The 15,792-nt window shown below is 48.0% G+C and overlaps 1 protein-coding gene across 2 annotated transcripts in view; it reads right to left on the bottom strand.

The window, feature by feature from the left end:
* The window catches only part of LOC119978767 (arginyl aminopeptidase (aminopeptidase B)), a 47,223-nt gene extending 32,690 nt beyond the window's left edge, over positions 1-14,533 (bottom strand). Inside the window, exons 1-3 of one of the 2 annotated variants that reach the window (XM_038820624.1) lie at positions 14,104-14,533; positions 3,340-3,480; positions 191-342 (exon numbers count right to left, since the gene is read on the bottom strand). In XM_038820624.1, coding sequence (XP_038676552.1) covers positions 191-342; positions 3,340-3,480; positions 14,104-14,493 — 683 coding nt within the window. In that variant the 5' untranslated portion in view covers positions 14,494-14,533. Of the gene's footprint in view, positions 1-190; positions 343-3,339; positions 3,481-3,535; positions 3,677-14,103 lie in introns of both variants that reach the window. The other variant, XM_038820625.1, reaches the window with a different exon arrangement.
* Between the last annotated feature and the right edge of the window lie 1,259 nt (positions 14,534-15,792).

Raw genomic sequence — 15,792 nt, forward strand, 5'->3', positions numbered from 1 at the left:
AATTGACCATTCACTAGTCCAGGGTGTCATGACATTAGGTGGATTGGCCATGCTAAATTGCTCCTTAGTGTAAAGATGTGTACATTAGCCAAAGGAGTTATCGGGATAGAGCGGGGAATGGGCTTGGTGCACTCGATGGGCTGAATAGCTATCTTCTGCACTGTAGGGATTCAATGATAAAGAGACTCACCTTGGTCCAACCTCTGCAGAGACAATGTCACCAACAGCTAAAGCGACAAGGTATGAAGGAATTGGGTGATGCATTTTGAAGTGGAATATGTTTTGCTTTTGATCATGTTCCCATTTAGTTGCACTCATAACTGCTGTAAATCCTTCAGGAACCTAAAAAGACAAGTAACAATAATATTAAAAATTCCACACTAATTTGTCCAGGAATTAGTAAAAAGAATTAGTTTATTTCCGTATTGAAACAAAAATCATGGACTCGTTAGGTTAGTTTGAGCTAGGGTGGCACGGTGGCCCAGTGCTGCCTACGGTGCCGAGGACCGGGTTCGATCCCGGCCCCAAGTCACCATCTGTGTGGAGTTTGCACATTCTCCCCGTCTGTGTGGGTTCACCCCCACAACGCAAATATGTACCGGTTAGGTGGATTGGCCACGCTAAATTGCCCCTCAATTGGAAAAAAAATTATTGGATACTCTAAATTTGTTTTTTTGTTTTTTAAAAGGTTAGATTGGTCTTTATTTTTGTAGATAGAACATGTACCTTGTAACTGATCATACTGCAGATGACAGTGTCATTCCTGTGCTGGGGCAGCTAGACTAAAGAATGACTGGAGCATGAAATCTTGCTTTCGTGAGCTGTATCACACCTCTTTATTTTGATTTTGCACTTGTTATTTTTAATGTTTTACATAGAAAATATAAATCCAAGGAAACACCCTGCCAAGACAAATTAGTTTGGTTACCTATTTGTTGAGGAGGGGAATACTTGGATTTCCCTCCGCATGGAACTTGGAAACCATTTTCCAATTGTCCTCTGTGCTATGAAATGACCAGCACCGAATATTAATCAGTCTATAAACACAGCTGAAATTTGGTTCAGTCTTAATATTGCTGGATTTTAAATACCAGTGTCAGACATAGCCAAGTATGTATTTGTTCAGCCCAGACTGCTTGGGTATTTCTTAATTCATGCGCTCTTGATCCTGGGGAATCTATGGACCATTTTTACTCTCAACATAATTTTATATCATATTTTCAACTTCACATCTGTTGCAGCAATTGACAAATCTGAATATTAAAGGACCATAGCAATAGTTTGTTTATTCTTTCCCATTGTCACCATCTCAAAAATTGCTTTGCAGAGGTGGTCTTGAGGCAGGCACTATGCGTAAATTATCCCCCTTCAATGTCTTGAAATATATGGAGGGCAATGTGTCGATATTCAAATTCATGGCACCACATTTATGACACCACTGAAAGAGGAAATACTGCGTAGTGTGCCTCAATGACCTCAGCTTTGCAGCATTAAAACTGAATTTCAAAAAATGATTTGACCAAATAAATCAGTGTTTAAAACATTTAGAATCATGTCTTGACTTAGAATTGATAAACCTATCTGCATGTATTAAACAAGGCTTAAATGGATCATCAATCACTTCTCAAAAGATATCAAACTGTAGGATTGTTCAATATTCTTTGCAGGTCTGACAGCACCTGTGGAGGGAAAAGGGAGCTAATGTTTGAGTCTGGATGGCACTTTGGCAAAGCTTTGACAAAGAGTCATCCAGACTTGAAACGTTAGCTCCATTTTCCCACCACAGATGCTGTCAGATTTGCTGAGATTGTCCACTATTTTCTGTTTTTGTTTCAGATTCTAGCATCCGCAGTAATTTGCTTTTCTGTTCAATATTCCTTTTCATTTGAAGATTATGCACATAGTTTTGGACTAATTTCAAAATGATCCATAACATTTTTGCATGGGCATATTTCATAGTATCTGCAGTTTTCAATGACCCATTACCTCTGTTATGTATTACAATCACTGGTGTCCCGAGAAGGATTTGAACAGAGGGCTTATTCACCAATTAAATGCAAAGCGGCGGGGAGTTCATCTAGTCTTACGATCCCAGACCAAACCCCACCAGTGGCTTGGGTACTGGACTGAAACCCCCAATATTTTAGTTTATTTCACGATTGTGCAGAAAGAATGATTCCCTCCAGGAGTTACTGCGCAAACAAATTGGACTTTGGTATTTCTTTAAAAAGTTATTATGAATGCAATAATTTTTTAACCTTACACACAAAAGAACAGCTTACAATTAGCACTTAACACAACTATAGAATATATTTATGGGCGGCATGGTGGTTAGTTCTGCTGCCTCACAGCTCAGGGACCCAGGTTCAATTCTGGCTTCGGGTGACTGTCTGTGTAGCGTTTGCACTTTCTCCCTGTTTCTAAGTGGGTTTCCTCCAGTTGCTTTGTTTTCCTCCCTCAGTCCAAAGATGTGCAGGTTAGGGGGATTGGTCATGCTAAATTGCCCCTTTGTGTCCAAATGGTTGGGTCGCGTTACTGGGTTACGGAAATAGGGTGGAGGTGTTGGCTTAAGTAGGATGCTCTTTCCAAGGGCTGGTGCAGAGTCGATGGGTTGAACGGCCTCCTTACACACTATAGATTTTATAATTTTCGATTAAACAAGAAAATAAACATACAGATCTTAATCCATCTTCAAATTAGCAGGGCATAGAGTAATATTTGCTTTATTAAACAGATTTGGTTCCGGTTGGAACCCCTTCAGACTCTGGCTGAATATCTTCAAAAGGCTGCTTCAACTTGGTTCTTTCAGCCTCTTCTTCGTCTTCAGGCAAGACTTCTCTGCTTTTAAAATATTACTCTTGTTTTACTATCCCACTGGGAAAGAATTGTGGACTCAGGATCCAGCAGATCAGAATTCTGTTCCTCCCTCAAAATTTCTCCAAAACTCACTGCCTCTCTGCTTTTCTGGGCTCAACCCAGCAATGGCCTAATCACCCCAAGGTGAAAAACAATTTCTCTGCAGGCGAAGGCCGAAACATCCCAGAATCCCCTCTGCACTTACTCTCGGAGAAACTTTGCTTAGTATCGATCCCCTCCCCCTTACATACCTCCTAGGTGTGAAACCTGCTCGCCAGACTCCAATGTCTGCAGTCCCTCCCCCCACCGGAAGTCCTCCCATTGGTACACTTTAACAAGCCCCGCTGTTAGGCTCTGCCCCTCAGCAGGGGAGCTCATATTCTCAGAGTCCCATAGGGCGATCAATCAGGTTTCCCTGTGGCTCTCGTGGGGTTATTATTACATTACATAAAACTTGCAGGGAAATAAAATAATTGGCTTTACCTTAATGGAGGCAGAGTAAGTACTCTTAACTGCAGGAGTATCAAAACAAGGGAAGAAGGACCTGTTCAAGACTGCTTGACCTTGGGTGAAGAGGTACGGCTTTACTTTTCCTGCTGTCTGTTCAGGATCCAGCCAGACAACCTAACAAAAAGAACACAATGACAAGCCATATTCATGCAGATTTACAGCATTTTACCTGCACGGCAGCCGAGTATGTGCTCTTCGTGCCTGGAGTGTGGAAGGAGGGAAAGAGAGACCTATTGTGCACAGGAAAGCCAGATGTATACAGAAAAGGTTTCTCTTTGTTGGCAGTCTGTACCGGATGAAGCCAGGAAATCTGGAGTGGCAAAAGGCAGAAGTATAAATTAAATTTTACTTTGAAAAAATAATTCGCAAAATGGCAAGATGTTCAGCTTGGGGTTGGGGCTGCGTGGAGAAATAGGGCTGTCAGGAAATGAAGGCCCAATGGGGAAGCATCATTTTATTCTGTTATCTACATCATTCTCACTGAGCCTCGTCACACTCTAGTGATACTGTGGAACTCTAGTAATGATCAAAATGCACCGTCTCGGACCAGTTCTCAAATTGTGTGGTGCAGAGGGCCATGACAGGGTTAAGATACAAAACTAGGGAAATATTACAGCCAGCAGTTTTTGACGTAAACCAGCTTAATGTTTTTAAAGACGGTTTAGCAATATTGTTTATGCCAATTTATGTACAGCAGCAACTAAATTACCCGCATAATGGCTACACATCAAAAAGTACTTAATTGTCTATAAGTGCTTTGGTACGAGCGTCACCAATAAAATCCAGTTTGATGGATCAGTGTTAACTTCAAGGTCTGAACCACGACTGTAAATCTACTCAAAACTGGGCATTAAAAAAGTACCAGTCTTCAGCTCTTCCCATTAAAGTGATGCGATCAAAAATAGTTCATTTGGGGACTTCCGGTGGCGGCGATGTTCGAGTGAGCCGCACATTCGGTGGGCTCTCACTCCGGCGGGGCTTAGCAGCTGATTCCCCGCGATAGTGGGACCACGGGGGCGGCAAAAAGGCTGCCGTGGAAGGAAGAGGAGAGCGGGCTGCAGCGGATGGAATCGTGGGAGGCCAGCAGGTAGAGGAAGAAAGAGAGAGAGAGAGAGACGGAGGCAAGGAGGAAACTGACCTGAAGGGTAAGATGGCGGACCCACGGACCTTCCTTCCTCCAGGACGAGGGGAAAAAAAAGTTTGGAGTTGCTGAGGAGGGACAGCTTGGATCCACTTCAGATGCCCCAGAGGGTAAAAATTTAAAGAGCTGGGCCAAGGAAGGCGGCAGCGAAGGTGCTGAGGAGCGGGCTGCGGCACATGGAACAGCGGGATTCCAGAAGGCAGAAGAAGAAGGAGAAAAAGGGACAGAGACAAGAACCTGAAGAAAATTACCTGGGACCTAAGATGGCGGACACACGGACCCCGGACTCAGCAATCCAGCAGGCGCTGGATAACATGCTCCAGGTAATGAAGTCCAGTTTTGAAGCGCTGAAGCGGGACAGCTTGGACCCAATCCAGAAAGCGGTGGATCAGCTGAACCAGAGGCTGGATGCCCAGGATGTTAAAGTTAAGGAGCTGGGAGAGGCGGTGGAGGAGCAGGCGGATGCGCAAACGGTTGCAGCGCTAGAAGTTGACGGCCTGAAAGAGCGGCAGAGAAGACTGCTAGACAGAGTGGAGGAGCTGGAGAATAGAGTCCGCAGGAACAATCTGAGGATGGTCGGCCTCCCGGAAGGGGCTGAGGGAGCTGATGCTGCAGCGTTTGTAGCAGATCTGCTGAAGCAGCTGATGGGGGCCGAAGCCTTTCCGCGACCGCTGGAGCTGGAGGGGGCACACAGAGTGCAGGCAAGGCAGGGGCGGCCGGGCGGACCCCCCCGCCCGATGGTGATTAGGTTCCACAGGTTCGTGGACAAGGAGCGGGTGCTGCAGTGGGAAAAGAGCGCCACGAGCAGCACGTGGAACAACAGTGTTCTCCGCATTTATCAGGACCTAAGCCAGGAGGTGGCTCGGCGGCAGGCAGCCTTTAAGAATGTCAAGGAGGTGCTGTTCAAGAAGCACGTGAAGTTTGGTCTGCTGTTCCCAGCTCGGCTATGGGTCACGCACCAGAGTCAACACCACTACTTCTCCGAGCCCGAAGAAGCGATGGATTTTGTGAGGGACCTGGGGCTGGTCCCGAAGGGAGGCCCCAAGGATGCGAGTTAGGGCCCGAGGATTTCCGTGGGAAGGAATGCCGAATGTGCCTGGACTACTGCTCAACAGTTTGCTGGGCCAAAGGGGCCAAGCGGAACATTTGAGACTCTTTCCTTTGTTCATGGACATTTATGTGCTTTTTCTCTTTTTTCTGTGTTTTTTTTTCCCTGTTTGGGCTGGTTTGTGCTTTTTGTGCAGCTCGCGGAAGACACTGGAGCCGCTTGCCCCAGTGGGTGGGGAGGAGAACGGGGAAATAATGGGAATGAGACAGGAAGGCGCCGGAGTGTTGAGTCACCGGGCTAGCAGATTGGCTAGTCAAGGGAGTCAGATGGGGGGGGGGGGGGGGGAGGAGTTACAGCCAGTAGATGGCAGGGATGGGGGTATTGGGGGATGGGGTTAGGGGAGGGGGGGGGGGGGTTGTTCTGCTGACGGGAGAGGGACTTGAAATAGGCACTGGAAAGGAGGTCGAGGGTGGAGGCAGCCAAAGAGCGGGCCAGGAATGGCGCGACGCACGGACCAGGGGCCGGCCCGAGAAAGGCTATGGCTGACCGACGGGGTGGGGGGGGGGGGGGGTGGGATGTGCCCCCCGACCAGGCTGATCACCTGGAATGTCAAGGGACTGAATGGGCCGGTTAAGAGGGCTCAGGTGTTCGCGCACTTGCGGGACCTGAGGGCGGACGTAATTATGTTGCAGGAGACACATCTGAAAGTGTCGTACCAGACCAGGCTAAGGAAGGACTGGATTAGCCAGGTCTTCCACTCGGACTTGGACTCGAAGTCCAGAGGGGTGGCAATCATGATCAACAAGCGCGTGCAATTTGAGGCAGAGGGCATATCCGCAGACAGGGGGGGGGCAGATACCTGATGGTACGGGGCAGACTGGAGGGGAGAAGAGTGGTGCTGGTGAATATATATGCCCCGAACTGGGATGACGTGGACTTCATTAAAAGAGTGCTGGGTGGGCAGCATGGTGGCCTAGTGGTTAGCACAACCGCCTCACGGCGCTGAGGTCCCAGGTTCGATCCCGGCTCTGGGTCACTGTCCGTGTGGAGTTTGCACATTCTCCCCGTGTCTGCGTGGGTTTCGCCCCCACAACCCAAAAATGTGCAGAGTAGGTGGATTGGCCACGCTAAATTGCCCCTTAATTAGAAAAAATAATTGGCTAATCTAAATTTATTTAAAAAAAGAGTGCTGGGGAAGATCCCGGACTTGGATTCTCGCAGGCTAATAATGGGAGGCGACTTTAACATGGTCCTTGACCTGACTTTGGATCGGTCGTGTCCCAGAACGGGTAGACTCTCAGCAATGGCAAGGGAGCTGAAAGGGTTTATGGAGCAAATGGGGGCAGTGGACCCCTGGAGAGATAGACAGCCAACAGGAAGGGGCTACTCGTTTTACTCGCACATCCATAAAGTATATTCCAGGATAGATTTCTTTGTACTAAGCAGGGACTGTATGGGGGAGGTAAAGAACACGGAATACTCAGCAATTACCATTTCAGACCATGCCCCGCATTGGGTGGACCTGCAGTTCGGGGGAGCGAGCCATCAACGCCCGCAATGGAGGCTAGATGTGGGACTGCTGTCGGAGGAGGGGATCTGCGAGAGGCTTCGGAAATGTATAAAAAATTACCTGCAGTTGAATGACACGGGGGAGATCTCAGCGGCGACCTTGTGGGAGGCGCTAAAGGCAGTAGTGCGGGGGGGAGCTGATTTCAATTGGGGCCCACAGAGCCAAGGCAGACCAGGCAGAGATGGATAGATTGGTCAGGGAAATGGGTCGGATAGATGAAGAGCACGCGGAGTCTCTGGGGGAGGTTTTACTCAGGGAGAGGCAGAGACTACAGGCGGAACTGGGAGCACTATCCACGAGCAGGGCCGTGGAACAACTTAGGAAGGCGAGGGGAGTGGTGTACGAGCATGGGGAAAAGGCTAGCAGACTGTTAGCGCAGCAACTCAGGAGGAGGGAGGCGGCCAGGGAAATAGGTAGAGTGAGGGACAAGGGGGGGCGCAAAGTGGAGGACCCGGCAGAATTGAATAGGGTATTCCGGGACTTCTATCGTAAGCTGTATACTTCGGAGCCGCCGGAAGAACCGGAGGGGATGAAAAGGTTTCTGGACGGGTTAACATTCCCAACAGTTGGTGGGGGGCGAGTGGAAGAGCCAGGGGCCCCGATTAGAGTAGAGGAGGTATTGGGGGGCCTTAAGGCTATGCAGTCGGGGAAATCCCCGGGACCGGATGGATACCCAGTAGAGTTTTATAGGAAGTTCTCTGAGCTGGTGGGACCGGTCTTGGCAAGGGTTTTCAATGAGGCAAGGGACAGAGGGACCCTGCCGCCGACAATGTCACAAGCCACCATATCTCTGATATTGAAGCGGGGTAAAGAACCGGAGGCGTGCGGGTCCTACAGGCCAATCTCCCTGATTAATGTAGACGCCAAGCTCCTGGCAAAGGTACTGGCGGGTAGAATGGAGGACTGTGTACCGGAGGTGATTGGGGAGGATCAAACAGGGTTCGTGAAAGGTAGGCAGCTGGCGGCCAATCTGAGGAGATTGCTCAATGTGATAATGATGCCCCCGGCGGGTAGAGAGGTGGAGGTAGTGGTGGCAATGGACGCCGAGAAAGCCTTTGACCGGGTGGAGTGGGACTATCTATGGGAGGTGCTCGGACGGTTTGGGTTCAGGGAGGGATTGGTGGATTGGATCAAATTATTATATCAGGCCCCGAGGGCCAGCGTCAGGACCAAGAGAAGTGTCGGAGTACTTTAGATTGTACCGAGGGACCAGACAGGGCTGCCCGCTCTCCCCGCTGCTGTTTGCGCTGGCCATAGAGCCGCTGGCGATTGCTCTGAGAGCCGCAGAGGGTTGGAAGGGGATGGTGAGGGGCGGGGTTGAACACAGGGTTTCTCTTTATGCAGACGACCTGCTCCTGTACGTGTCGGACCCAGTGGCCGGGATGGGAACTATACTGGGAATGCTGAGGAAGTTCGGCCAGTTCTCAGGATACAAATTAAATACGGTCAAGAGTGAAATGTTTGTGGTCCAGGCAAGGGGCCAGGAGAACAGATTGAGAGGGCTACCGTTTAGGCTGGTTGAGGAAAATTTCCGGTATTTGGGAATCCAGGTGGCACGAGACTGGGGCAGGCTGCATAAGTTAAATTTGGCCAGGGTGGTGGAGCAAATGAAGGGAGAGTTTCGGAGATGGGATGCACTCCCGCTGTCGCTGGCAGGGAGGGTGCAGACTGTAAAGATGACAATCCTCCCTCGATTTTTGTTTATTTTTCAGTGCCTCCCGATCTTTATCCCACAGTCCGTCTTCAAAAGAGTTAACGGGCTGATCATGAGCTTTGTCTGGGCGGGAAAATCCCCGCGGGTGAAGAAGGCGATGTTGGAGAGGAACCGCAGCGAGCGAGGGCTGGCTTTGCCGAGTCTGGTCAATTATTACTGGGCGGCCAACATCGCTATGATAAGGAAGTGGATGGTGGGTACGGGGTCTATTTGGGAGCGGGTGGAGGCGGCTTCGTGCAGGCGGCTTCGTGCAGGGGCTCCAGCTTGGAAGCCCTGGTCACGGCTCCTCTACCGCTGCCGCCGGCCAAGTATACCACCAGCCCGGTAGTGGTGGCGACCCTGCGGATATGGGGCCAATGGAGGAGGCATGTGGGGGAGATGGGGGCGTCTGTCTGGGCGCCAATCTGTGACAACCATCGGTTTGCCCCCGGCAGTATGGATGGGGGGGTTCCGAGTATGGCGGCGAGCAGGGGCGGGAAGGGTGGGTGATATGTTCCTGGAAGGGAGCTTCGCGAGTTTGAGGAGCTTGGAGGAGAAATTTGGGTTGGTAAGGGGAAATGATTTTAGATACCTACAGTTGCGGGACTTTGTTCGTAGACAGGTCCCATCTTTCCCGCGCCTCCCGCCTAGTCTCTAGGAAGGAAAAAGGGGAGGGCAGAGTCTCGGGTATATATAAAGGTGCTCATGAGGGAGGAAGGGTCCCAGACTGAGGAACTGAAACTTAAATGGGAGGAGGAGCTAGGCGGGGAAATGGAGGATGGGGTGTGGGCAGAGGCCCTGAGTAGGGCAAATTCGACCGCGACATGTGCTAGGCTCGGGCTGATCCAATTTAAGGTCGTTCACCGGGCCCATATGACGGTGGCTCGGATGAGCAAATTTTTCGGGATAGAGGACAAATGCGCTAGGTGCGCGGGAGGACCAGCGAACCATGTTCACATGTTTTGGGCATGCCCTAAGCTGAGGGGGTACTGGGAGGGATTTGCGGGGGTCATGTCCCAGGTGCTAAAAACAAGGGTGGTGATGAGTCCAGGGCTGGCAATTTTTGGGGTTTCGGAAGACCCGGGCGTCCAGGGGGAGAAAGAGGCCGATGTGTTAGCCTTTGCTTCCCTGATAGCCCGGCGACGAATATTATTGGCGTGGAGGGACTCAAAGCCCCTGAAGACTGAGTGGTGGCTTGCGGACATGTCGAGTTTCCTGGAGATGGAAAAAATTAAGTTCGCCTTGAGGGGATCTGTGCAGGGGTTCACCCGGAGGTGGCAACCATTTATTGACTTCTTTGCGGGAGAGTGAGCGTCAGCAGGGTGGTGGGTGGGGGGGGGGGGGGTTGGGGGGGGGAAAGAGTAGAGTAGGAGGGGAAATATGGTGGGTAGTACCGGTGGGAGGGGAGCGGGCTTGTGCAATATGTTACGATGGAAGTATTGAAAGTACGTGGATGTTTGCACATTTTTGCCTTTTTTGCTTTCTTTCTGATGATGTCTGTAACTGTTTATAAAGCCAAAAACGACCTCAATAAAATAGTTTATTAAAAAAAAATAGTTCATTTGCTCTTGGGCTTCAGTAACAACCTACAAAACAGACTGTTTAAACAGGGCATCCAGTAGATTCTCGACATTTACAATACTTTGGTTTTAATGCAATTAAATTTGTTTAACAATGTGGAAATCCACTTTATTTAATATTGTGTGAGATCTGCGAACTGCACATGATTTCCATGTCATTAATCAGGGTAATTGGGTATATTGTGTAATCTATCCTTTGAAGTAGCTACGATAGGCACAATAGCCTCAGAAGCTGCATGTCCAAATTAATTTGGCTAATTATTAAAAGACAAAATGATCTCAGCACCATAAAATTTTCAATCTTGTCAAGGTTCAATTTTAAATAAAAGTGGAATAGTTGCTCCATTGTTACTTAGGATACAAATATTTAACAATTTGGGGGATTTCTCTATCTACGATAGCCTATTTAAAATAAATTAATTTGAACCACCACTATAGTGGAGGATTGCAATTCCGACAAACATAGCCAGTATTTATACTTCAGTAATCAGTTGCACAATTTCAAAGTTTATTAAAATTGCAATCAAAAGTTAGCGTGATAAGAAGCAGAGGAAATGGTTGGGGGAGGGGTGTGCGTGTGTCTGTGGTCGGTGCACTTGTCTATGATGGCCAGGGTTCAAATAAGAAGTGTAAATGAACAGAAGGTCTGCACTTTTCACTTAATACTTTTGAGAATTGTATATAACTTTTCCTCTCAAGAGATTAAATAGATAAAGTGGAGACCATGACAGGATGAATTGCACATGGTTTGGGGAAGGAACAGGTTTGTTGAAATGGGCAGCACAGTAGTTAGCACTGTGGCTTCACAATGCCAGGGTCCCAGGTTCAATTCTCGGCTGGGTCACTGTCTGTGCAGAGTCTACACATTCTCCCCATGCCTGCGTGGGTTTCCTCCGGGTCCTCCGGTTTCCTCCCACTAGTTCTGAAAGATGTGCTGTTAGGTAATTTGCACATTCTGAATTTTCCCACTGTGTACCTGAACAGGCGCCAGAATGTGGCGACTAGGGACTTTTCACAGTAACTTCATTGTAATGCAAGCCTACTTGTAACAATAAAGATTTTCTAAAAATTAGTGTGTTCCTTTTCTCATTCCATGTTTAAAGCCATTCATTCGCATTCATATTTTCTGCACTCAGAATGCCAATGTTTTCTGATTCATTTAGATTGAATACAGCTGAATGAAGTTATGGATCATTACTACATGCAACAAGTTTCAAGTTAGGAAAAATTATCTTTCTACGCTTTTACAAAGTATCAAAAAAGGCAACATGTTACTTGATACATGAATTTTCAACCAAATTAAACATGATAGGTAAATACAAGTTTTTTTTAAAAATACTATAACCAAAACACTGCAGAGTTTTGCACCTGCATTTAATTTGTTGTAAATTAGGTTGAGAATACAAATCTCTAGCATAGGTTAAATATATTTAGCTTTGAGAAGAATTACAAAGAGATAATATTCATCGGTGATGCCTTACACTCAATGATTTCTGCACCCAAAAGATTTTTAAAAAGAAACACATCAGCATCTTGTGCAAGACACATGACAATGAAAGTTTAAAAAAAGCAAATGCTGAGCCAATCATCTAAATCACATGAATGTATTGCTCCACACCAAAGTGGTGTCTGAAATCTGTCTGAATAACACCACAGAAAATAATTTTAAAACATGGTTACATCATTAGAAAGATTTATAGCGCAGAATGAGGCTCTTCGGCCCATCGAATCTCTGCCAGCTCCATGCTGGAGCAATTCAAAACTAATACCACTGCCCTGCTCTTTCCTAATGCATCTTCCTGTTTCAAATATTTATTCAATTTTGCCTTAATCAATCCCTTTGACCAGGCACCCATGATAACAAAAAAGATAATTTTCAATTTAATCTTTGCGACAACCTTGAGTGGATAAATCCTCATCACAGATTCCCCAAGAGGAAAACACCAATCCCCAATCAAACTATAGACACCCTTTAATTTTAAAAATCTCAATTAAATGGACTCAACCGTCTCTGCACCACAGTGGGTAATATAATTGGAACCCATGTATCAGAGACTAGTAAAAAATAGAAAATCAGTTATTGTGCCGCTGTCACTTGCATACCTGGGGCACTCAATAGTTCATTTTTGACATTATGGGCAGGATTCTCTGGTCCCCCAGCCATTTGTTTCTCGACGGCGCACCATTTACTGATGGCAGGATTCTCTCTTCCCGCTGCTTATTCATGGCATTTCCCATCGAAGCCACATCATGCAGCCGGGAAACCTAGGGGCAGGGGTGCACTGCCGGCAGGAAAAGAGAATCCCAACAGCCGGAACATTCCAGCCTATATCTTTAACCACCACCCTTTACAGTACCTCTCAGTTGATCCAGAAAGAATGGACCAGTTTAACGAGAGCAGGACTGAAACTGAAATTTTACAAAACCAGTAAGCTATTAAGGCAGTCCAAATTTGCAGTCATTGCAATCTATAGATTTCACATAAACTATTTATCTAGGCCAATGGTTATGAAATTATTTTGGTTTGGTAATGACAGATCGCTTATATAAATATTATAAAGTCTTTGCACATTTACATTTCTAAATGTAAAATTAATCAGTGTCTTGTTAAGGGACTTGCCGAGGCCATGATTTAGTAAGCATTGATGTGATTTCTTACATTCAGCTTAAAGATTGAGGTTCAGCAAACTACTGGCTGAATGTTTCATCACATGCACCTCCCTGCTCTTACTTGAGCAGTGGCATCAGATAAGAACAGTCATTGTTTCAGGTATAACCTTCCATGTCACACCTGCCCGTTGCACAGCTACTGAGTGTTTCAGAGTTTCCACCTCACCAACCTGCCCCAGGTGCCCGAGCCACAGCAACAGGTTTTGTTCACACTATTGGTTCTTTCCCCAAGGCTCTGCAAAATTTTCATTTGTCTACCTCCTCCAAACCATTAAAATTTGAACAGGCCTGTAGAATATTTACAGCCTGCATTAAAGCAAATCATTTCAGAATTTTCAAATGTTGGATGTCATATCCAGTTTAATTTGTGTTGAGAGTTTAACACACACCCATATTTAGATGGACATCAGTTTCTATCTCCTTAAATCCCTCCACTTCTTAAAGATCTCTTCTACAACCTTCAGCAAAACCCAAATCTCTAAAGAAAAGAGCTAGTCCTTGCAAATGCTCAACCTCTTAACTCAACCTCTGCCCTTCTTCCATTCAGATTTCTTGTGAAGGGATTTTGTTTGGAGTTCAAAGAATGCTTCATAAATGAAAGTTACTAAGTCACAGGAAGGGAACATTCAGACTCTCCGGATTTCTCAAGTCTGATTTGCATCTCAACTCCATGAGTACCCAGGCAAACAATAAACAACATCAATCTCAGTTTAGCAATATTTTAACTCTGGGGGGAAATCTCAAACTGAAGCAGCAACAACTCTCGGCTTGGGTCACTGTCTGTGCAGAGTCTGCACGTTCTCCCTGTGTCTGTGTGGGTTTCCTCGGGTGCTCCAGTTTCCTCTTAGAGTCCAAAGATGTGACGGTTAAGTGGGTTGGTCATGCTAAATTGCCACCCAAAAAAGTTGGGTGGGGTTTCTGGGTTATGGGGATCGGGTGGAGGTGTGGCCTTAAGTAGGGTGCTCTTTCCACGGGCCGGGGCAGACTTGTTGGGCAGAATGGCCTCCTTCTGCACTGTAAATTCTATGAACTCACCCCAGGTCCATCGGTGGCCTTGTAGTGGATGGTCACTTCCAGCTGGTCACCATGTCGACAGGGGCCGGCTAAGGTGAGCACCAGGGTGGCGCCATAGTTGGTGAAGGGCTGGATTTCAAAGGGCAGCGACTGGGCATCTCCGCCGGCAGAGCGGGCCGTCACCGACTGGACACAGAGGCTGGAGTGAGTGTCCAGGCGGAGCTCCCGCTCCCCCCCGCCGCAACCACCGCCATCGGGCCGCACGCAGCTCAGCTCCAACACCTCACGGCCCTCCAGCTGCCTCCGGTCGAAATTCACCCGCAGCTCCAGGTGGAAATGCCGGACCCGAAAGTGTCGGTAGCTGGAGGAGGTGGCAGTGTCCGTGCCCCCAACTGGCTCCGCCGCCATCATCGCCTCGAGTGAACAGGGCCGACCCGCCGACTACGCGCGGAGCCCCGCCCATTTTGCCACGGCCCCGCCCACTCCGCGCAGCCCCGCCCTCTTGCCCTGACCCCCTCCTTCTGGCCCCGCCTCTCGCCCTGCCCCCGCCTCTCGCCCTGCCCCACACCCACTCTCTGTATGGCCCCGCCCCTCTCGCCATGACCCCGCCTCTCTCGGCATGGCCCCGCCCCTCTCGCCATGACCCCGCCCCTCTCGCCATTTTCCCGCCCCCTCGCTATGGCCCCGCCCCTCTCGCCATGACCCCGCCCCTCTCGCCATTTTCCCGCCCCCTCGCTATGGCCCCGCCCCCTCGCCATGACCCCGCCCCTCTCGCTCTAACCACTGTCACGTCTCTGAATGGCTGGTTTCAAAAGTTTTAAAACTTTTAAATTACTTTCATTTCAATCACCAATTCCACCTGCTGTGTGCTCCTGTATTTTCTCTGCATATTCCACATTGGTTTTATTCAGGTCACAGCATTTGGAGGCCACTTGAGCGAATTTGTGTTTGTGACTCTGGGGAAATCTCTATGGAATCTCAGGAACAACCCCCAGCTTCTCCAATCTATCCATGTGGCTATAGTGCCACTTCTGGGGTCAATCCTCCTGAATATTTTCTGCACCCTCTCTAACGCCTTCACATTCTTCCTGAAATGTTAGACACAATTCTCCAGTTGACTCCGAAACAGGTTCATCATACCTCCTGCTTTTCACACTATATGATCCTACTTAAAAATCCCAGGATAAAACCATAAAACGTAGGAGCAGAAGTATGCCATTCAGCCCATCGAGTCTGCTGAACCATTTCAATGAGATCATGATTGGTCTCACATATTCCTCAACTCTACTTTTCGGCCTTATGTCCTTGATTCCCTTCCTCATGAAAAATCCGTCTATCTCAGCCTTACACAATGACCCACCCTCTACAGTTCTCTGCAGTAAAGAATTCCACAGATTCACTACCCTCTGAGGGAAGAAATACCTCTGTCATTAATGGGGGACCACTTACTTTGGAATTATGCCCTCTGGTCCTAGATTCTCCCACAAGAGGACACAGCCTCTCAGCATCTAACCTGTCAAGACCCCTGAGAATGCTATATGTATCCCTAAGGTTGCCTCTCTTCTAAACTCCAATGAGTACATCCTGTTATGTGGCATTTTATCAAATGCCTTTTGGAAGTCCATGTACACTACATAAACGGCATGACCCTCACTAACATTCTCTGTTACTTCCTCAAACAACTCAACATTTGTCATAGGGAAATGTTCG

Source organism: Scyliorhinus canicula, chromosome 15 (genome assembly GCF_902713615.1).
Source record: "Scyliorhinus canicula chromosome 15, sScyCan1.1, whole genome shotgun sequence".
Taxonomy (NCBI): domain Eukaryota; kingdom Metazoa; phylum Chordata; class Chondrichthyes; order Carcharhiniformes; family Scyliorhinidae; genus Scyliorhinus; species Scyliorhinus canicula.